At 51.5% G+C, this 14,863-nt stretch overlaps 2 protein-coding genes across 2 annotated transcripts; both read right to left on the reverse strand.

Annotated features, from left to right (window-relative positions):
* Window positions 1-5,699: 5,699 nt before the first annotated feature.
* On the reverse strand, window positions 5,700-6,448 carry LOC8041138 (translocator protein-like). The gene is made up of 2 exons (XM_029970776.3): window positions 6,314-6,448; window positions 5,700-5,942 (listed from the first exon to the last, which is right to left on the reverse strand). Exons 1-2 carry the CDS (start codon window positions 6,446-6,448, stop codon window positions 5,700-5,702), a joined length of 378 nt encoding a protein of 125 aa, XP_029826636.3.
* Window positions 6,449-9,852: 3,404 nt separating this feature from the next.
* LOC121837764 lies at window positions 9,853-14,325 on the reverse strand. Its single transcript, XM_042293566.1, has 3 exons — window positions 13,075-14,325; window positions 10,664-12,264; window positions 9,853-9,895 (listed from the first exon to the last, which is right to left on the reverse strand). Exons 1-3 carry the CDS (start codon window positions 14,323-14,325, stop codon window positions 9,853-9,855), a joined length of 2,895 nt encoding a protein of 964 aa, XP_042149500.1.
* Window positions 14,326-14,863: the final 538 nt, after the last annotated feature.

Below are 14,863 nucleotides of genomic sequence, written 5' to 3' on the forward strand. Positions count from 1 at the left end.
AAAATTCGGCCACGATCCCGAAGACTGTATTCAAACGTACGCCAACTGAACGGCTGCATCTCTTCACATCCCTACAGTATACTTGATGGACGCAGAAGAAAGAGCGCAAACAGAGGTTTCGGCAGAGGTCAGTACCGCTCACAGCACAGCCCACGTACAGGCAGTCTCACGGACTGAGAAGTGCGAAGACAGGTCGGCGTCGTCACACTCTGCAACGAAGGAGACAGTGAGCAATGTTGTCATCTCCTAACTCGTTCAGTGCTCTTGTTCCTGAAGACCAAGCTGAAGACCAAGCTGAAGAGCCAGTGAAGTCAGACGAAGAGGCGTCCGAAATGGATGAAACCAGCGACAAAGAAATGCTTGGGAAAAAAAATGAAAGCTGTTTACAACTCCCTGTAACACCGAATTTGAGCGCAGCTCTTGAGGAGGAGGGAAGGGTACTGGGGGGATCAGTTGACCTCGGAAGGGGAGGGGGGTGGTCACGTGACCTGGGGGGTCACGTGACCTGGGAGATCACGTGATCTCGGGGGAGGGGTCACGTGACCCCCCAGGTCACGGGACCCCCCCCTAGGTCCCCCCGAAGGAACCCGAGGTCCTCCCGAGGTCTTCCCGAAGGAGCCCGAGGTCCTTCCGAGGTCCTCCCGAAAGGAACCCGAGATCCTTCCGAGGTCCTCCCGAAGGAGCCCGAGGTCCTCCCGAGGCCCTCCCGAAGGAACCCGAGGTGCTTCCGAGGTCCTCCCGAAGGAACCCGAGGTCCTGGGGGGGGTCACGTGACGATGACGTCATCAGTGATGATGACGATGCCGATGAAGTCATTGGCATCCGCATCGCCATCGTCATCGTCACTGAAGACGTCATCAGTGACGTCACTGATGACGTCATCGGCATCCACATCGTCATCGTCACTGATGACGTCATCGTCACGTGACCCCCCCCCCCCTTGTTTCCTCCCGAGGGAACCCGAGGTCCTCCCGAGGTCCTCCGGAGGCCCTCCCGAAGGAACCCGAGGTCCTTGCGAGGTCCTCCCGAAGGAACCCGAGGTCCTCCCCAAGTACCTCGGGTTCCTTCGGGAGGACCTCGGGTTCCTTCGGGAAAATTTACCCATAATGCCCTGCGCGGTTACGCCGACGGCGACGGCGACGCCGCTCAAGCCGGAAACGGGCGCCTAAGAGCTGCGCTCTAAAAGGGGAGAACAGATTCTATGCACGTCAGATCCTGGCTACACATGTCAAGGGGAGAGGCCGGAATCAAAGAGGAGGAGGAAGAGGCGAACGAAATCGTCATCTCCCAAAGCTCCCATCACCGAGCAGGATTTCATCCTGTCCAACCACGATGACCTGAAGAGTCAATTAGTTGGTGTACTTTGAAATTCCTACGGCTGCACGACAAAAGGACGCTGACTGACCTGACGGAGATAATCATGGTTTTAGGCCTACATGGGCTATGGCGGTCAAGAGTAGACATGACAGAGTGCACACTGAACCCTTAACCTGCGTGGCGGCACTTTGCTAACAAATTGGACTGGACTATTTGAACTTTAGAACCAGTTGAAATAGAAAAACAATCTGAAAAACACTCTGGGAAAAGGTCAAAAGGTAGCACCAAATTTGTATTCTTCAAGAAGACTCTCCGTAGCCTTCGCAAGTGCCTCACTCTAAAATATTTTTTTTTTAAGATCTTCGAGTGCAATACACATCCAGAGCTGAGGTTACTGCACTCTTTAACAGTGTTGTAGTCATTAACTGATTTGGGTCATTGAATGCAATGTCTAAATTATGTAACGTTCTTTTTTTTTCTTTTGCTCTAAAGTATGTATATACATTTGTTTCCATTCTTGCTACTTACGTTTTTAACCTGCAAATAAACATCTCTTAAAAAAAGAAAAAAAGATTGTAGCGTAGTGGTTAAGACGTCTGCCTCGTAAGCAATCGGTCCTGAGTTGGAACCCTCGTGCGGGCGTTCGTTTTTTTTTTTTTTTTTTTAGGTGGGTTGATTCCGGTGGCAGGGCAATCGATGTGAGCACGGACGCCGGACAAGGTTAGACTCTAAGGAGCTTCGCCTCTAAAAGCGGGGAGACTTCGCAAACGTATACCGGGGAAAGGGCCAAGAAGGTGGACCCAACATGGCTCACAGGCTGGTTGAACACAGTTCAAACTCTGATTCGGACGACCAAGCTTTCACGATACATCTCAACAACTTAAAGGCTGTAAAAGTTACGTTGACCATTGGTGATCGTGACATTGACTTTGTAGGAGTGGAGGCTCGGTAAATCACACTCTACATATTTATTTACAATATTTACACTGTCCTTTTTGACTAGCTCATCGAGGGGCCCTTCGCCGAATTCCAGATTCCGTGCAGCTCGTGGTCCAGGCACCTCGTGTCCTTAGCTCGTGCCTGTCCCGTGAGCTTGGCGCCGTTCAAGCGCTGCATCGCTGCCGACAGCTGCCGCTACAACTTTATCGTGGACACACGAGCTTCGGTAAACGTCAATAGCCATTACACGCACAGCAAGATCCCAGGCAAACCGACCCTGGGTGGCCCAGCACCAGAAGTGTTTGCGTACGGATCAAGAACAGAACTTCCTCTAATTTTGCAAGTTTTCTCCTGAACTCTGCTACAAGGACACCAAGTTGCGGAATACCATATTGGTGGCAAGGACGCCAAGTGAGTCACTGTTGTGCTTCAAGTCAGTCGATGGTCCGGGACTTGTCTCATTCGTGTACAAGTTTTCTTCTTCGCAGGGCATTTAAGAGACGTACCCCGAGCTATTCAGAGGACTAGGAAAGCTTAAAGGAATTGAAGCAAAACTGCATATCGATCAATCAATTCCACCAGTGGCAAAGAAGCTACGGCCCATCCCGTTCAACATACTTGAGCTGGTCACAAAAAAGGTACGGCGACTGGAGGAGCTCGATGTAGTCGAGAAAGCCTCGGGCCTACTACATCGGTCTCTCCCATCGTCATTGTACCAAAGCCACATGCACCGGACACTGTTCAGATGTGTGTAGACATGCGCCGAGCAAACAAAGCCATCAACAGAGAGCGGCATGTATCCCCAACGCTAGATGAGATCGTCACAAGCCCCAATGGCGCGTCTGTCTTCTTGAAACTAGATCTCAACGACAGATACCACCAGCTAGTATTGCACGAGGACTCGAGAAACATCACAACGTTTGCAACCCATATCGGACTCTACCGATACAAGCGTTTGAACTTTGGAATCAATGCTGCTGCAGCTGTTCCAGAACACAGTCCGACAAGTACTCGCTGGCATCCCAGGAGTCACTAACATCAGTGACGACATCTTAGCGTATGGAAGAACATGATGACTCATTGGAAACCGTGCTACAACGCCTCACGGATTGTGGACTCACACTCAACCCGAAGAAGTGCTCTTTCTCCCAACGGGAATTGGCATTCTTTTGGGCACATCTTCTTTGCAAAAGGAATGCAACCCGACCCGGCAAAAGTCTAAGCGTTTCTTGACGTGTCCCCATCAAACAGTCCGGCAGAGGTGAGGCGTCTTCTGGGCATGATGACTTACCCGGGAAGGTTCATCCCCAACCTGGCAGACCTCACCGCACCTCTTCGCAACCTCACAAGGAAAGATGTTGACTGGCAGTGGACCATGGAGCGTCAGGCAGCGCTGAACAAGCTTAAGGACACACCCACAAGCAGCCACGCCCTGGCCTACTTCGACAAGAAGACCGCCCGCCTAACTGTGGATGCAGGTCTGCAAGGTCTAGGAGCCATACTTGCACATCGAGATGGTGACGAACTCCAAGTGATCGCCTAGGCAAGCCGTAGTCTGACGGATCCGGAGCGCAACTACTCCCAGATCGAAAAAGAGACCCTGGATGTCGTGTGGGCAATCGAACACTTCAATATGTATCTGTATGGGACTCAGTTCAACCTTTACACTGATCACAAGCCCCTGATCAGCATTCTGACCAACCCATCTGCGCGATTACCTGCAAGAATCGAGCGTCTCTGCCTGAGGATTCAGCTCTACAACTTCGCAATACATCATCAAAGGGCACAGGGAATCCATCTGACTACATGTCATGCCACCCACTGAAGTTCACTCGGAACGGTTACAGGAAAAATAAGGTTCCTGATGAGTACCTTCTGTTCCTGTCACAGGCAGCCATACCAAAGGCAATGACGACAAAACAAGTAATCGAGGCAGCCGCAAAAGACTTAACATATTGCCAGCTGCGACAAGCCATTAAAGCCAAGGGTGCAGAGAGACATCTCCTGTGGAGTGCTCCACACTCAAACCCTAGATACACCTTGAGACAAAGTTTGCAATGACGCCCGAGGGCATAATTTTTTGAGGCACAAGGATCGTGCTGCCAGCAGTTATCCAGCAACGCGCCGTTGAGCTTGCGCACAAAGGCCACATGGCCATCGCAAAGACCAAGCAACCCCTCCGCACCCCGGTGTGGTTTCCCAGGGTGGACATGTTAGTCGAACAGGCTGTGCAAAACTGTATTCTATGCCAGGTCTGAACACCCACGTCACATCGTGATCCTGTGGAGCCAACACCTCTCCCTCATGAGACATGGCAAAGTCCTGTGTATCGACTTCGCAGGACCGTTTCAGAATGGAAAGTACCTGCTCATTCTTATCGATGAGTACTCGCGCTTCTCATTGGTAGGACAAGTAGCCTCGACAAATGCGACATCAACTTTGCAATTTCTGAGACGAACATTCGCTGAGATGGGCATCCCTAAACAAGTCAAGAGCGACAATGGGCCGCCTTTCAACTCAAGCGAGTTTAAGAAGTTTGCAGCGGAACTGTAATTTAAACATCACAGGGTGACACTACTTTGGCCCTAAGCCAACGGTGAGGCACAGCGCTTTGTTCGAACCTTAACCGAGGCCACCAAGCCTCTGCTTGTCCAGGGAAGAGGTTGAATGCAGGGCATGGATGACTTCTTGATGTGCTACAGAGCAATCATGAATTCAATGTGCGTCAAGATGACGAGGCCGCAAAAAGGAAATCTACGCAATACACTGACGAGCGACGACACACTGGACAACCCTCATTCAAACAAGGGGATATAGTATTGTGGAAACAAAAAAAAGCAGAACAAACTAACGCCATACTTCGACCCAGACCCCTACGTGGTGACAAAGGTTCAAAGGTCGAAGATTACGGCGAGGCGGCGAGGAAGAGTAATAACTCGAACCGCGAATTTCTTTAAGAAGATAAACGGTGATCTAAAGTGGCACGGGAAAGAGGACGATGAAGATGACGATCTTTCTCCTCCAGCTGAAGACACCCCAGAGCAAGCAGGACAAAACATCGGAATGGCTGGACCAGACGACAGCCAGTCGATACCCTGCCAGAGCTTCAAGAGGGCTCAAGCCCCCACGTTACCGGAACGGACAGTGAACTGTTGAAAGTGTTGAACATCATTTGTATTTCAATTTTACCCACTTTTTTTTTTGCACACCACCCCTAAGTTGTTTGCTACGTTCATTAAGGTAGGGGAGAATGTTGTGTTTTAATTTCAGTTTCGATAGTTTATCAAGCTGCTCGGTAAGCCAAAGAATGGCAAGCTAATTCAAGGGGATCTATTCGGCAAGATTAATAAAGACGGTTATCAGTTTACATAACCGGTTTCTTCTTTCTGGTTCAAACCACCAGACACAACAACATACCGCGCTCTCTCGTTTCCTCCTCTCCCCTAGTTTCTGCCCGCGTAGTCTCTTATTACCAGTCCGAAGCATCGTCGCTTGAACATAATGGGTACCCAGAGCCAGGTGAGTCCCAATTGTGCCGCGTAAAGAACGAGCGCAGTCCTGGCTGGGCCCTCGAAGCCGTGCTCCTTGACGACGAGGTAGGAGCCCAAGCCCATTGCCGGGTACAGCACGTTGTACGTCGGGAAGAAGTGCCAGTGCTTGGCACACCAGCTGGGCTTCCTCAGGTTCTGCAACCGGCGAAGGGTATCCGAGGGTATTGACTTCATCTCAATAAGACAAAAAGTTTCATCGAAACAAGCTTTTTTTTTTTTGTGATTTGATTTAAGTTGTAATGGGGCGGTACACTTTTCGGTGCTTATTTATAACGGAAATCGGCTGATGATTTTCGGTGTTTATTTATTTTTAGGATATCGGTATATTTCAGTCATCTGCTTCAAAGAGGTGCTAAAACGACGATTGTTGGCGGAAAGAAACTAATAAAAAACTAAGAATACTATAGTCTAAGAGGTTCCCTCTTAGACTATAGAATTTTTAGCATGTCCAACTCTTGGTATGTACAAAAACAAAAGGAATAAAATGATTATAGAGGTCGGCGTACCTGGTACCAGAAGCGGTATTCCCTGCGTAGATAGACGGCTCCGACGCACCCGCCGACACTGGGGAGCAGAGTCATGACCACGGGAAGGGCACACCTCTTCAGCTGTAAATGCATTTCGAACGCCGAACGTAACATTGTGTTACACGGGGCACACAGCAGTCGGTCTCTGAGAACCCGCAATGCATTATTCCATTTCATTTCATACAAGACATTGTATATTATAGGTAGACGCAACACCATTGACTGCCGAAACTGGAGTGCTTCGGCAGTCGGGAGACGCCCAGCGGCTCTTGGCAATACAACTATATAGATCGTCGGTTCTGCAGCATGTATACACTAACGCTTCGAGCCAACTTCAAACGGTTGGCAAACATCGGCTTGTCAAAGTATCGCGCTGTGGTTTACTGCACAGGTGCGGCTAGAAGGTGAAAGTTGGGAGTCGAATTATCAACAGAGGAATTTACCTTGTTCAAAAACGACAAAAAAAATATTGTTTCGGGCAATTTACGAAGGCAATCGCAGACGGTGCCATAACGGTGCTCGCCGACTTGTAAGTGCAGTTGACAGATGGCGCAAGTAATCGCCTCCCTCGATTATGTTCGTGCAAGAAATGAGGGGCTATGGGGGATATAAACACGTCCTTTCGTATTTAATTAATTAAAAAAAAAAATTGCACTTTGAAAATCACGCATTACAAAGACCCGTTCCGTGCTGAGGAATCGTAGTCAAAAACTTCTCGAAGGTCGTCTGCTAAGCTCGACACCAGCTTTTAGACATCCTAAATTGTAGAAAGGGTTCATCTGAAATCACCAGGAGCGTTTGCAACTTAATGGCGGATGCCTCCGGCGGAAATTGGTCGCAAGTGCACATGCGCTGCTGCACTTTCGCAAGGCAAGGAGGAAAGCAGGCGGAAAGGCTGAGACGCTCGCAGACGATCCGCGCGTCCGACTCCTCCTCGCAGCTCGTATTGCAAAGGCGGCCCATAAACCACGTCACCCCGATCGAACAGTTGGGAACTCTCTGCACTACAGGCCCCCTACCAGGAGTCCGCGAAGCTTCCGACATCTGTCGGCAGCATTCCGCAGACAGCACGCACCGTCTGTGAATGCTATTGTAATTTGCCCAAAATAAGTTTTTTTTTTTCTTTTTTTAACGAGGCAAGAGGTTTTTTTTTTTTTAATATATTTTTAATGTACCTAAGCTTTTACCACCTAGCCGCATTTCTGTAGTAAATCACAGCGCGATACGTTTCGAAACCGATTTTCGCCGACCGTCTGAAGTGGGTTTAGAGCGTTAGTGTATAAGCTGTACGGTCTTACACCCATGCGCGCAGTCCAGCACTGGCTCCCTGACACCGGTTGACAAGAGCCTTTGCCGTTGTCCGTGATAGAGCATTCCTGGATCCCCTGGGCCGCGTGAGCCTCCTTGATCAGACGGGTCCCGGTCTTGCCGTGTTCTGCTCGCTCGAACATGTTGCGGGTGGCCCCGGTGAACGCCCCCTGGAGCAATCAAAGTCTGTGCACTATAGGATCTCGACGCCATCGCAGCGAGATCGAGCGAAGACACAAATTGAAAGCCCATGCTGCGTGCATCAGCGCTCGGCAGGGGCTCGTATCCAATCAACGCGTCGGAGCACACTAGGCATTGGGATCGTGTCCAATTGCTGAGTCGGCGGCATCCGAGTGTGATGACATTTCATGTAGGGAAAGGAGGGTGTTCGCAGGCTTTGATTCTTCTATGTTCAGTGATAGGTTTAGAGTCAAGTGGAAGCTCCTCGCACCTCCCTCTTCTTTAGCAGAGCGAAGGCTGGAGAGGAGGTCGCCCCTCTTCAGCGTTCGCTCCGCCAAAGGGGAGAGAGATGTTGGAAGAGCTCCCACTTTACTCTTAACCTGCCACCGACTATAGGTCCCTAATACGGAGCTTTAGAATAACTTGTGTGATTTTAGCGCACGCTAGCGCTAACTTTAACGATTGCGACAGCGCACGCGACGCGAGAGAGTTTTAGAATAGCGCTTCTCCGCCGCGACGCAAAAGCCCAAACATCTTTCGCTTGCAACGCTGTAGCCTGAAAAAAAAAGGTTTGTTTCTAAAAATTTACAGTGAAATTTTATATTTGTTCAAGTATGAGAATGCGACGGGAGCGGTCGACCGGTCGGGTCCGCTTCATCGCCTCGGCAACGCCGTATACCATAGCCGAGAAATGTTCGCGCTTCGCAAGCATCAAGTTGCCGACGATTGTTGCCCACCTTACAGGGTCTTCGAAACCAAATACAATGTTACACATAGTTGAAAAACAAAAAAACAAAAACAGAGACTATAGACGAAGAAGGCGACACGCACAAAACGTCTCAATCTTTGAGACGTTTTGTGCATGTCCCCTTCTCCCTCTATCATCTCCGTTTTTTTTTTGTTTTTTTTTTCAAATATGTGTAACATCAACCGGCTTGCCTGTTTACTTACTCTTTCTGGAATGTAGTCCTGCGTTGAAAATCGCAGTTGCAAGGATGCCGCCGACGTCGCACTCACGACGCCGCCAAACCCAAGCCAAAGTGGCCGCGGCCGCGCACCTGGGAGTCGACATTTTTTAACTTTGCTCGTCTTCGTTTGAGCCAAGTTCTCATCACGAATCCTCCTTGGAGGAGCGCAAAGACCCTTTGCGTACGCACGCAATATTCGAAAAGTAGTGCACGCTAAAATAGCGCACGCAAAGCGAGAACCGCAGTTAGCGTTCGGCGCATGCGTAGTGGCGACGACGCTTCTTTGCGCATGCAAATACTTTGCGTACGCTATTCTAAACCTCCCTAATCTCGAGTGTCGGTGTGATATTCTACTACACTCGAGTGGACGTGTGATGCGTATAGCTAGCGAGTAGTGTTTAACCCCGACAGTCCTTATCAAATGCTGAACCCTTAACTGCAGTGTTAATGGCGCTTTATTGGGCTAATCCCAATGACATAGTCTCAGTAAAAAAAAAAAAGAAGGTAAGTCTAGTAAATATCGTAAGGGTGCAGGCGAGCTGGTGAGCATTAACCATGTTGGATTAATCTCACACTGGTGTAGAGGAGAAGCATCAAAACCTCAGGTTAATCCAACATGGTTAATAAGTCTACTGCTCGCAGATTTCCTACATTATATAGTGGCGTCGCAACGAGGAATCTCCCGCTTTAACATTTGAAGTGGACAATGGGGGAGGGGGGGGGGGGGGGGTCCCCACACCCGCCCCCATCTTCCTAATACTTTAAGCACCTCTGCCCTAAATTATTATTATTCTTTTTTCGCTACGCCTAATTTATTTTACCTCGCGGCAAAAAAGAAAAATGCTTGTGAAGAATTAGTACACTGCTGGAAAGACTGCAGGGGCTTGTCTGCTGCTACTTCCTGGTGAAACTAAGCCGGTAGCATGCAAGCATTCATGTCATGCTACCCGCTATCAATTTGGGATTATCACTGTCCACCATCGATTGCAAATTTTCCGCGGCGGTAGAAATGTCAACGCACCTGGAGCGGGACCCGGGTTGTTCGGTGATGACGATCGCTGTCTAATGCCAGTACAGAAGGGTCGTATCCTTGCGATGATGTGGGCTGAAGAAAAGAAAAAGAACCTGAAACGGAAGTTCGATAAAATAAGTAGAGCAAGTAAATAAAAAAAGAACAAACAAAAAAAAAAAGTATGTGCAAAAAAAATGAAAAAAGAAGGCTCGATCTAGGTTGCTGTTATCGAGCTTGGTCTAAAGCCCTCGAAAAAATTCACGCTTGGCGTTTCTTACAAATACAGCCAACCAGTCTTGAGGTAACACGCTAGACACTTATTGTCACGAGCAACTGCTCCGCCGCCATGCGACCTTTCCAGAAAAGGGTTCCTGGTGGGTTTCATTTTCAGTGTTCGTGCGTATGGCGCGTGATTTGCTCTCTTTCCCAAGCGACGAACACGCGCGTGCTGGGCTGAGGAGGTCGCGCGCAGAAAACTTCTAAATATTGGAATGGTGTGTAGACAGTTGCAAGCATGGCGCCCGGACTGGTGCCCCATAAGTGCAAGTACGTGCGACTTGATAGGATGGAAGCTTGGGCGAGTTGGTGAACCATACTTGACAGTGACAGCGCAGGAAAAATCAATCTCACACCAGACACTCAGGAAGACAAGCACACGCACGCGCTGAACTTACAACTCTTGTTCAGTTCAGAAAGCGTTTATTGGCCTTTGGGGGAGGGAGAATGGGGCTGAAATCGGTGGCTTACAAGCCTGGATCTATGGCCAAGGGAAGGGGTTGAGGGGTTGAGGGGGGTTATAGATAGGCGGTGAGCCCCGCATCGTAGATGAAATCCACGAGCGTGGTCATAACTGCCCGACGTTTGTCGGGAGGGCCCTGAGGATGGACCCATTCCTCCATGCTGGATACGTCTGGTGGTATGTGTTTTCGGCGAATCTCTTCCAGCTCCGGACAGTCCCAGAGTAAGTGGCTTTGGTCGGCAAGAAGGCTGGGGTCTTGACAGAAGCTGCAATGGGGTGATGTAGGTGGCTTGGTCCAATGCGTCCTGCGTGCCGGTGTGCATGTGGTGTTTGTGATTATCCTCCGGAGCAGCACCGTTGATCCCCTGCCCATTCCGCTCGGGAGCGGATTTACGCAGGGGGTCAGGGCTGCCCTCAGGGTCTGTCTTGAGGATTCTTTAACGAGCTGTTTTGCCTCCTCAGGGTCGTAGTCTGGGTCTTCGCCATCGTCGCCAAGCTCAGGCGGGAGCGAGTACCCGTGTTCTTGTAGGTGACTTGGCACACTACTCGGCTCGCGGGGGGAATCCAGATGCGCGCGGGCCATGCAGTGAGCTTGTACGTTGCCCTGAATGTCTGCGTGGGCAGGTATCCAGGACACTTTGATGGTTGTACCGGCTGTAATTAGGTCGGAGGCCATCCTTCGGATTGCCTTAACTCGCTTGTTCGGGGAGTGGCGAGAGCGACATTCTATTAATGCAGCCGCAGAGTCAGTGAAAATCTGTAGGTGTGTCGGTCGGATTTCCTTCTCGATGACGGTGCGCAGTGCCAGTTGGATAGCTCCAAGTTCTCCGCCCTTGACCGATGTGCCGCCGGGCAATGTTTCGGCCATGGTGATTCCTAGGCGGGGAATCACAACCGCAGCGGAGCAAATCGGTTTAGGGAAGGAGACGAAAGCCGCATCAGTGTATACTGCGAGCTTCTCATTGGTGTCCGTCCACTCTTGGACGAGTTTGCAGTGCTGTCGCACTTGGCAAGCTTGCTTGCCAGGGCGACTGGGCCCGGCTCCCCTTGGTACTGGTCGATCGTCCACGAGGCACACATCGTCGCTCCATGGGGGGTCAACCTCCGGGAGAGGGGGAAGGGCTCTGATATCTGATCCGATCATCTCTAGGATTTGTCGTCCGGAGGCTGAGTGTTGGAGTCGCTCTAGATGAGCTCGTGCTCTCTCCTCTACGGTTTCTCGAGCCGTGTTGAGCTTCGCGTGTGCCTTGAGCTTGTCTAGCGGTGTATATCGGGGGAGGCCAGTGACAATTCGAGCTGCGTTGTTGGTAAGGATTTCCAGTTTCTTCCATTGTGTGTTGGTAAGTCGGTAGTGGGGGGCACCGTAGCAGATGCGGGAGACGATGAGGGTTTTCACCATGCGGCGGGCAACTTCCTCGTCAGCGCCTCCTCTGGTGCCGCTGATCCTTCTAATGACGTTTAGTGCTGCCTGGCACTGTTGGGTGACCATTGTTAGCCAAGCCTTTGCGGTGCCATCCTCGTGGAATTGTAGTCCTAGGATGCGTACCTCAGGTGCTGATCTGATCGGTTGGCCCGCGAGAGTCAAGTGAAGAGTTGAGCTGATGTTCGCGTCCCTTTCCCGCCTGGGGGCTATGACTGCGTAGGTTGTCTTATCCGGCGAGGCGGTTAAGCCTACGCTTTGGAGGTGACTTGTCAAGACGTCGATCCCCCGTTGAAGGATGCGCTGTTGTTGCGGAACGTCGCCGCGCACTGTCCAGAGGGAAACGTCGTCCGCATAGATGGTGAAGTGGAGGTTGGATACCTGTTGCAGTCGACCGGGGAGACGCGCCATGGCCAAATTGAAGAGGAGTGGGGACAGAACTGACCCTTGTGGAACTCCCACTTTGTTCGGTTTTGGCGCTGCCAGGTGTTTGCCGATCCGGACCGCGAAGGTGCGAGTCTCGAGGAAAGACTTGATGAAATTTAGGGCGCGGCCTTCAATGCCGAGGGCGCACGCTTCTTGGACAATTGCCCAGTGTGGGACGCTGTCGAAGGCTTTTTTGACATCGATCGCGACGACTGTTCTGATTTTAAATTTCTGTGGAATGGGCTTTGGGATAAGATCTTTGGAGAGTAGGATAAGGCTTTCCTGCGTGCCCAGGCCAGTTCTGAACCCTGTCTGCGTCGGATGAAAGGCTTTCGTCCGCTCCAGATACCAGGAGAGGCGGCCGAGTAGCATTCTCTCCACCAGCTTGCAGACGCAGGAGGTGAGAGAGATTGGACGGAAGTTGGCTAAGGTGGTCGGCTTCTTGCCGGGCTTAGGAATTGGAATAACAGTGGAGAGTTTCCACTGGTCTGGAATGTTGCTAGTGCGCCACACTTCGTTAATGTCTTCAAGAAGCCGAGTTTTTGTGGCTTCGGGAAGGTTTCGGAGCATAGCGGTAGTTATTCCGTCCGGACCTGGAGCGCCGTTTGGTTTCCCGTGGTGCAGAGCGTCCTCCATTTCTCCTCTGGTGAAAGGTTGGTTCATGGGGTCCTTCTCGTTGATCTTGACCCTTTCGTATGGGTCCCCCACAGCTGGTGGGGTGCTGGTCGCCGCTGGCTGGGGGAAGAGCGTGTCTCCAGCCTCTAGCGCCAGCGTTTCAACCGTCTTCTTTGTCGTGAGTGCGAGCGTGAGGGTCGCTGTGCGATCCCTTGTTTTGCCCAGCATGGCTCTGCTGACTGCCCATAGTTTTTGAGCAGATGTTTTTTCCGAGAGCGAGGCACTGAACTCCAGCCACTTTTGCCGATCGAGTTGAACCGCATATTTACGGGCAGCTACCGTGGCTCTTGTCACCTCCCTCAAGGCTCTCGCGTTTTTCGGGCCTCTTCTGTAGCGTTGTAGAGCCCTCAGCCGCCGAGCCCAGAGATTCAACAGGTGAAGGTCCGGGATGGGAGTGTCGAGCTTTATTTGTTTCTTCGTGGTCGCGGCCAGGAGGGCCTCCTTGATGGACTCGAAGACCGTTGGTGCTGTGCTGCTTTGGAGTTTGCTCCGGTACAGGTCCCAGTTCACGACATGTACGAGCCGTTTCCCGGGCTTGGAGGCCGCCGATCCGTTGAGGGCCAGGACTATCCTGATGGGCAGATGATCGCTCCCGCGAGTGTCGGCCTCCGGCTTCCAAGTGTGGTTGGCCGTGTGTGGGCTGTTTGTCCAGGTGGTATCTGGGGTGGTGTGATTCTGCCGAGCGTTGCAGCTCAGCCGTGTCTTCATCCCTGCGGTGTTCATCAGGGTGTAGCGGTGGTGGGTCATTTCATTCAAAAGATTTTGGCCTGCCGAGGTGTCCTTGGCGTAGCCCCACGCTGTGTGTTGGAGGTTGAAGTCTCCCCCGACTATCTTCTGCTCTTTTGGGTAAAGGCCGTCAAGGTGAGCAATCCATCCGTGGTCCCTGGGTTCCCTGACGGAAGCCCCAGGTCGGTAATACACGGACACCAGAATGACAGGAATGTCTTGCTGGGTGGTTCGGACGGCTACCACTTCCTGATGTTCCGTGCACCATTGTTGAAGGTCGATCTTGTGCTGCGGCCAGTGTTTCTTGATATAGACCATGGCTTGTCCTTCCCGGCCTCCGAACTGGCCCGCCCTAACGGACGGTATCGAGGGATTTGCGTAGGACTTATAGCCGGTCAGCTTGACGGTGGTACAGTAGACTTCTTGCAGTAGGTAGGCGTCTGGGCGTTCCTGTGGTTTGTTGTGATGCGTGGCTTTGAGTTCTGCGGCACGTAACCGCAAACCTCGGCAGTTCCACTGGGTAACGTTTACTGCCATGCTGGAGGGTTAACGTTGCTTTGCACGGCAGTGCCGGTCTGGGCGGCGATGGCCGTGAAGAGCTGGAGCAGCATGGCAGGGTCGATGGTAATCGTTGTAGGAGCAGTTAGCTGGGGCGCAGGCTGTTGACCGTTTCCCCGCTTCTTGCGGTAGTCTTGTCGGATGCGCTTTGAGTTGTCTTGAGACCCCGGAGGAGTGGTGCGCCGTCGCGCCGCCTCTCGAATTTTGCGGACAATATCAAGTCTCCTTGGGCAGTATTTGTCTGTAGCCAGGTGTCCATTCTTTCGGCACATTTGGCAGAAAGGGATGGGGGAAGGGCAGGTCACGCTTCCTTGGTCGTCCATTGTCTCTTCGTGGGGCTTTCCGCACGTGGAGCAGACCTGGGGTTCTGGACAGATGTCCGGCTTGTGGCCGATCTTATGGCAGTTGCTGCAGGTCACAGCTCGTGCCCTGTACGGGTACACCTGCAGGACGCTGCGCCTGTACCAGACGTGTCTGGGTAGATGGGTTCCCTGGAAGGTGATGAGTGCAGTATTGC

The sequence above is a fragment of the Ixodes scapularis genome, unplaced genomic scaffold (genome assembly GCF_016920785.2).
Source record: "Ixodes scapularis isolate PalLabHiFi unplaced genomic scaffold, ASM1692078v2 PGA_scaffold4__175_contigs__length_147842914, whole genome shotgun sequence".
In the NCBI taxonomy this organism is placed as follows: Eukaryota; Metazoa; Arthropoda; class Arachnida; order Ixodida; family Ixodidae; genus Ixodes; species Ixodes scapularis.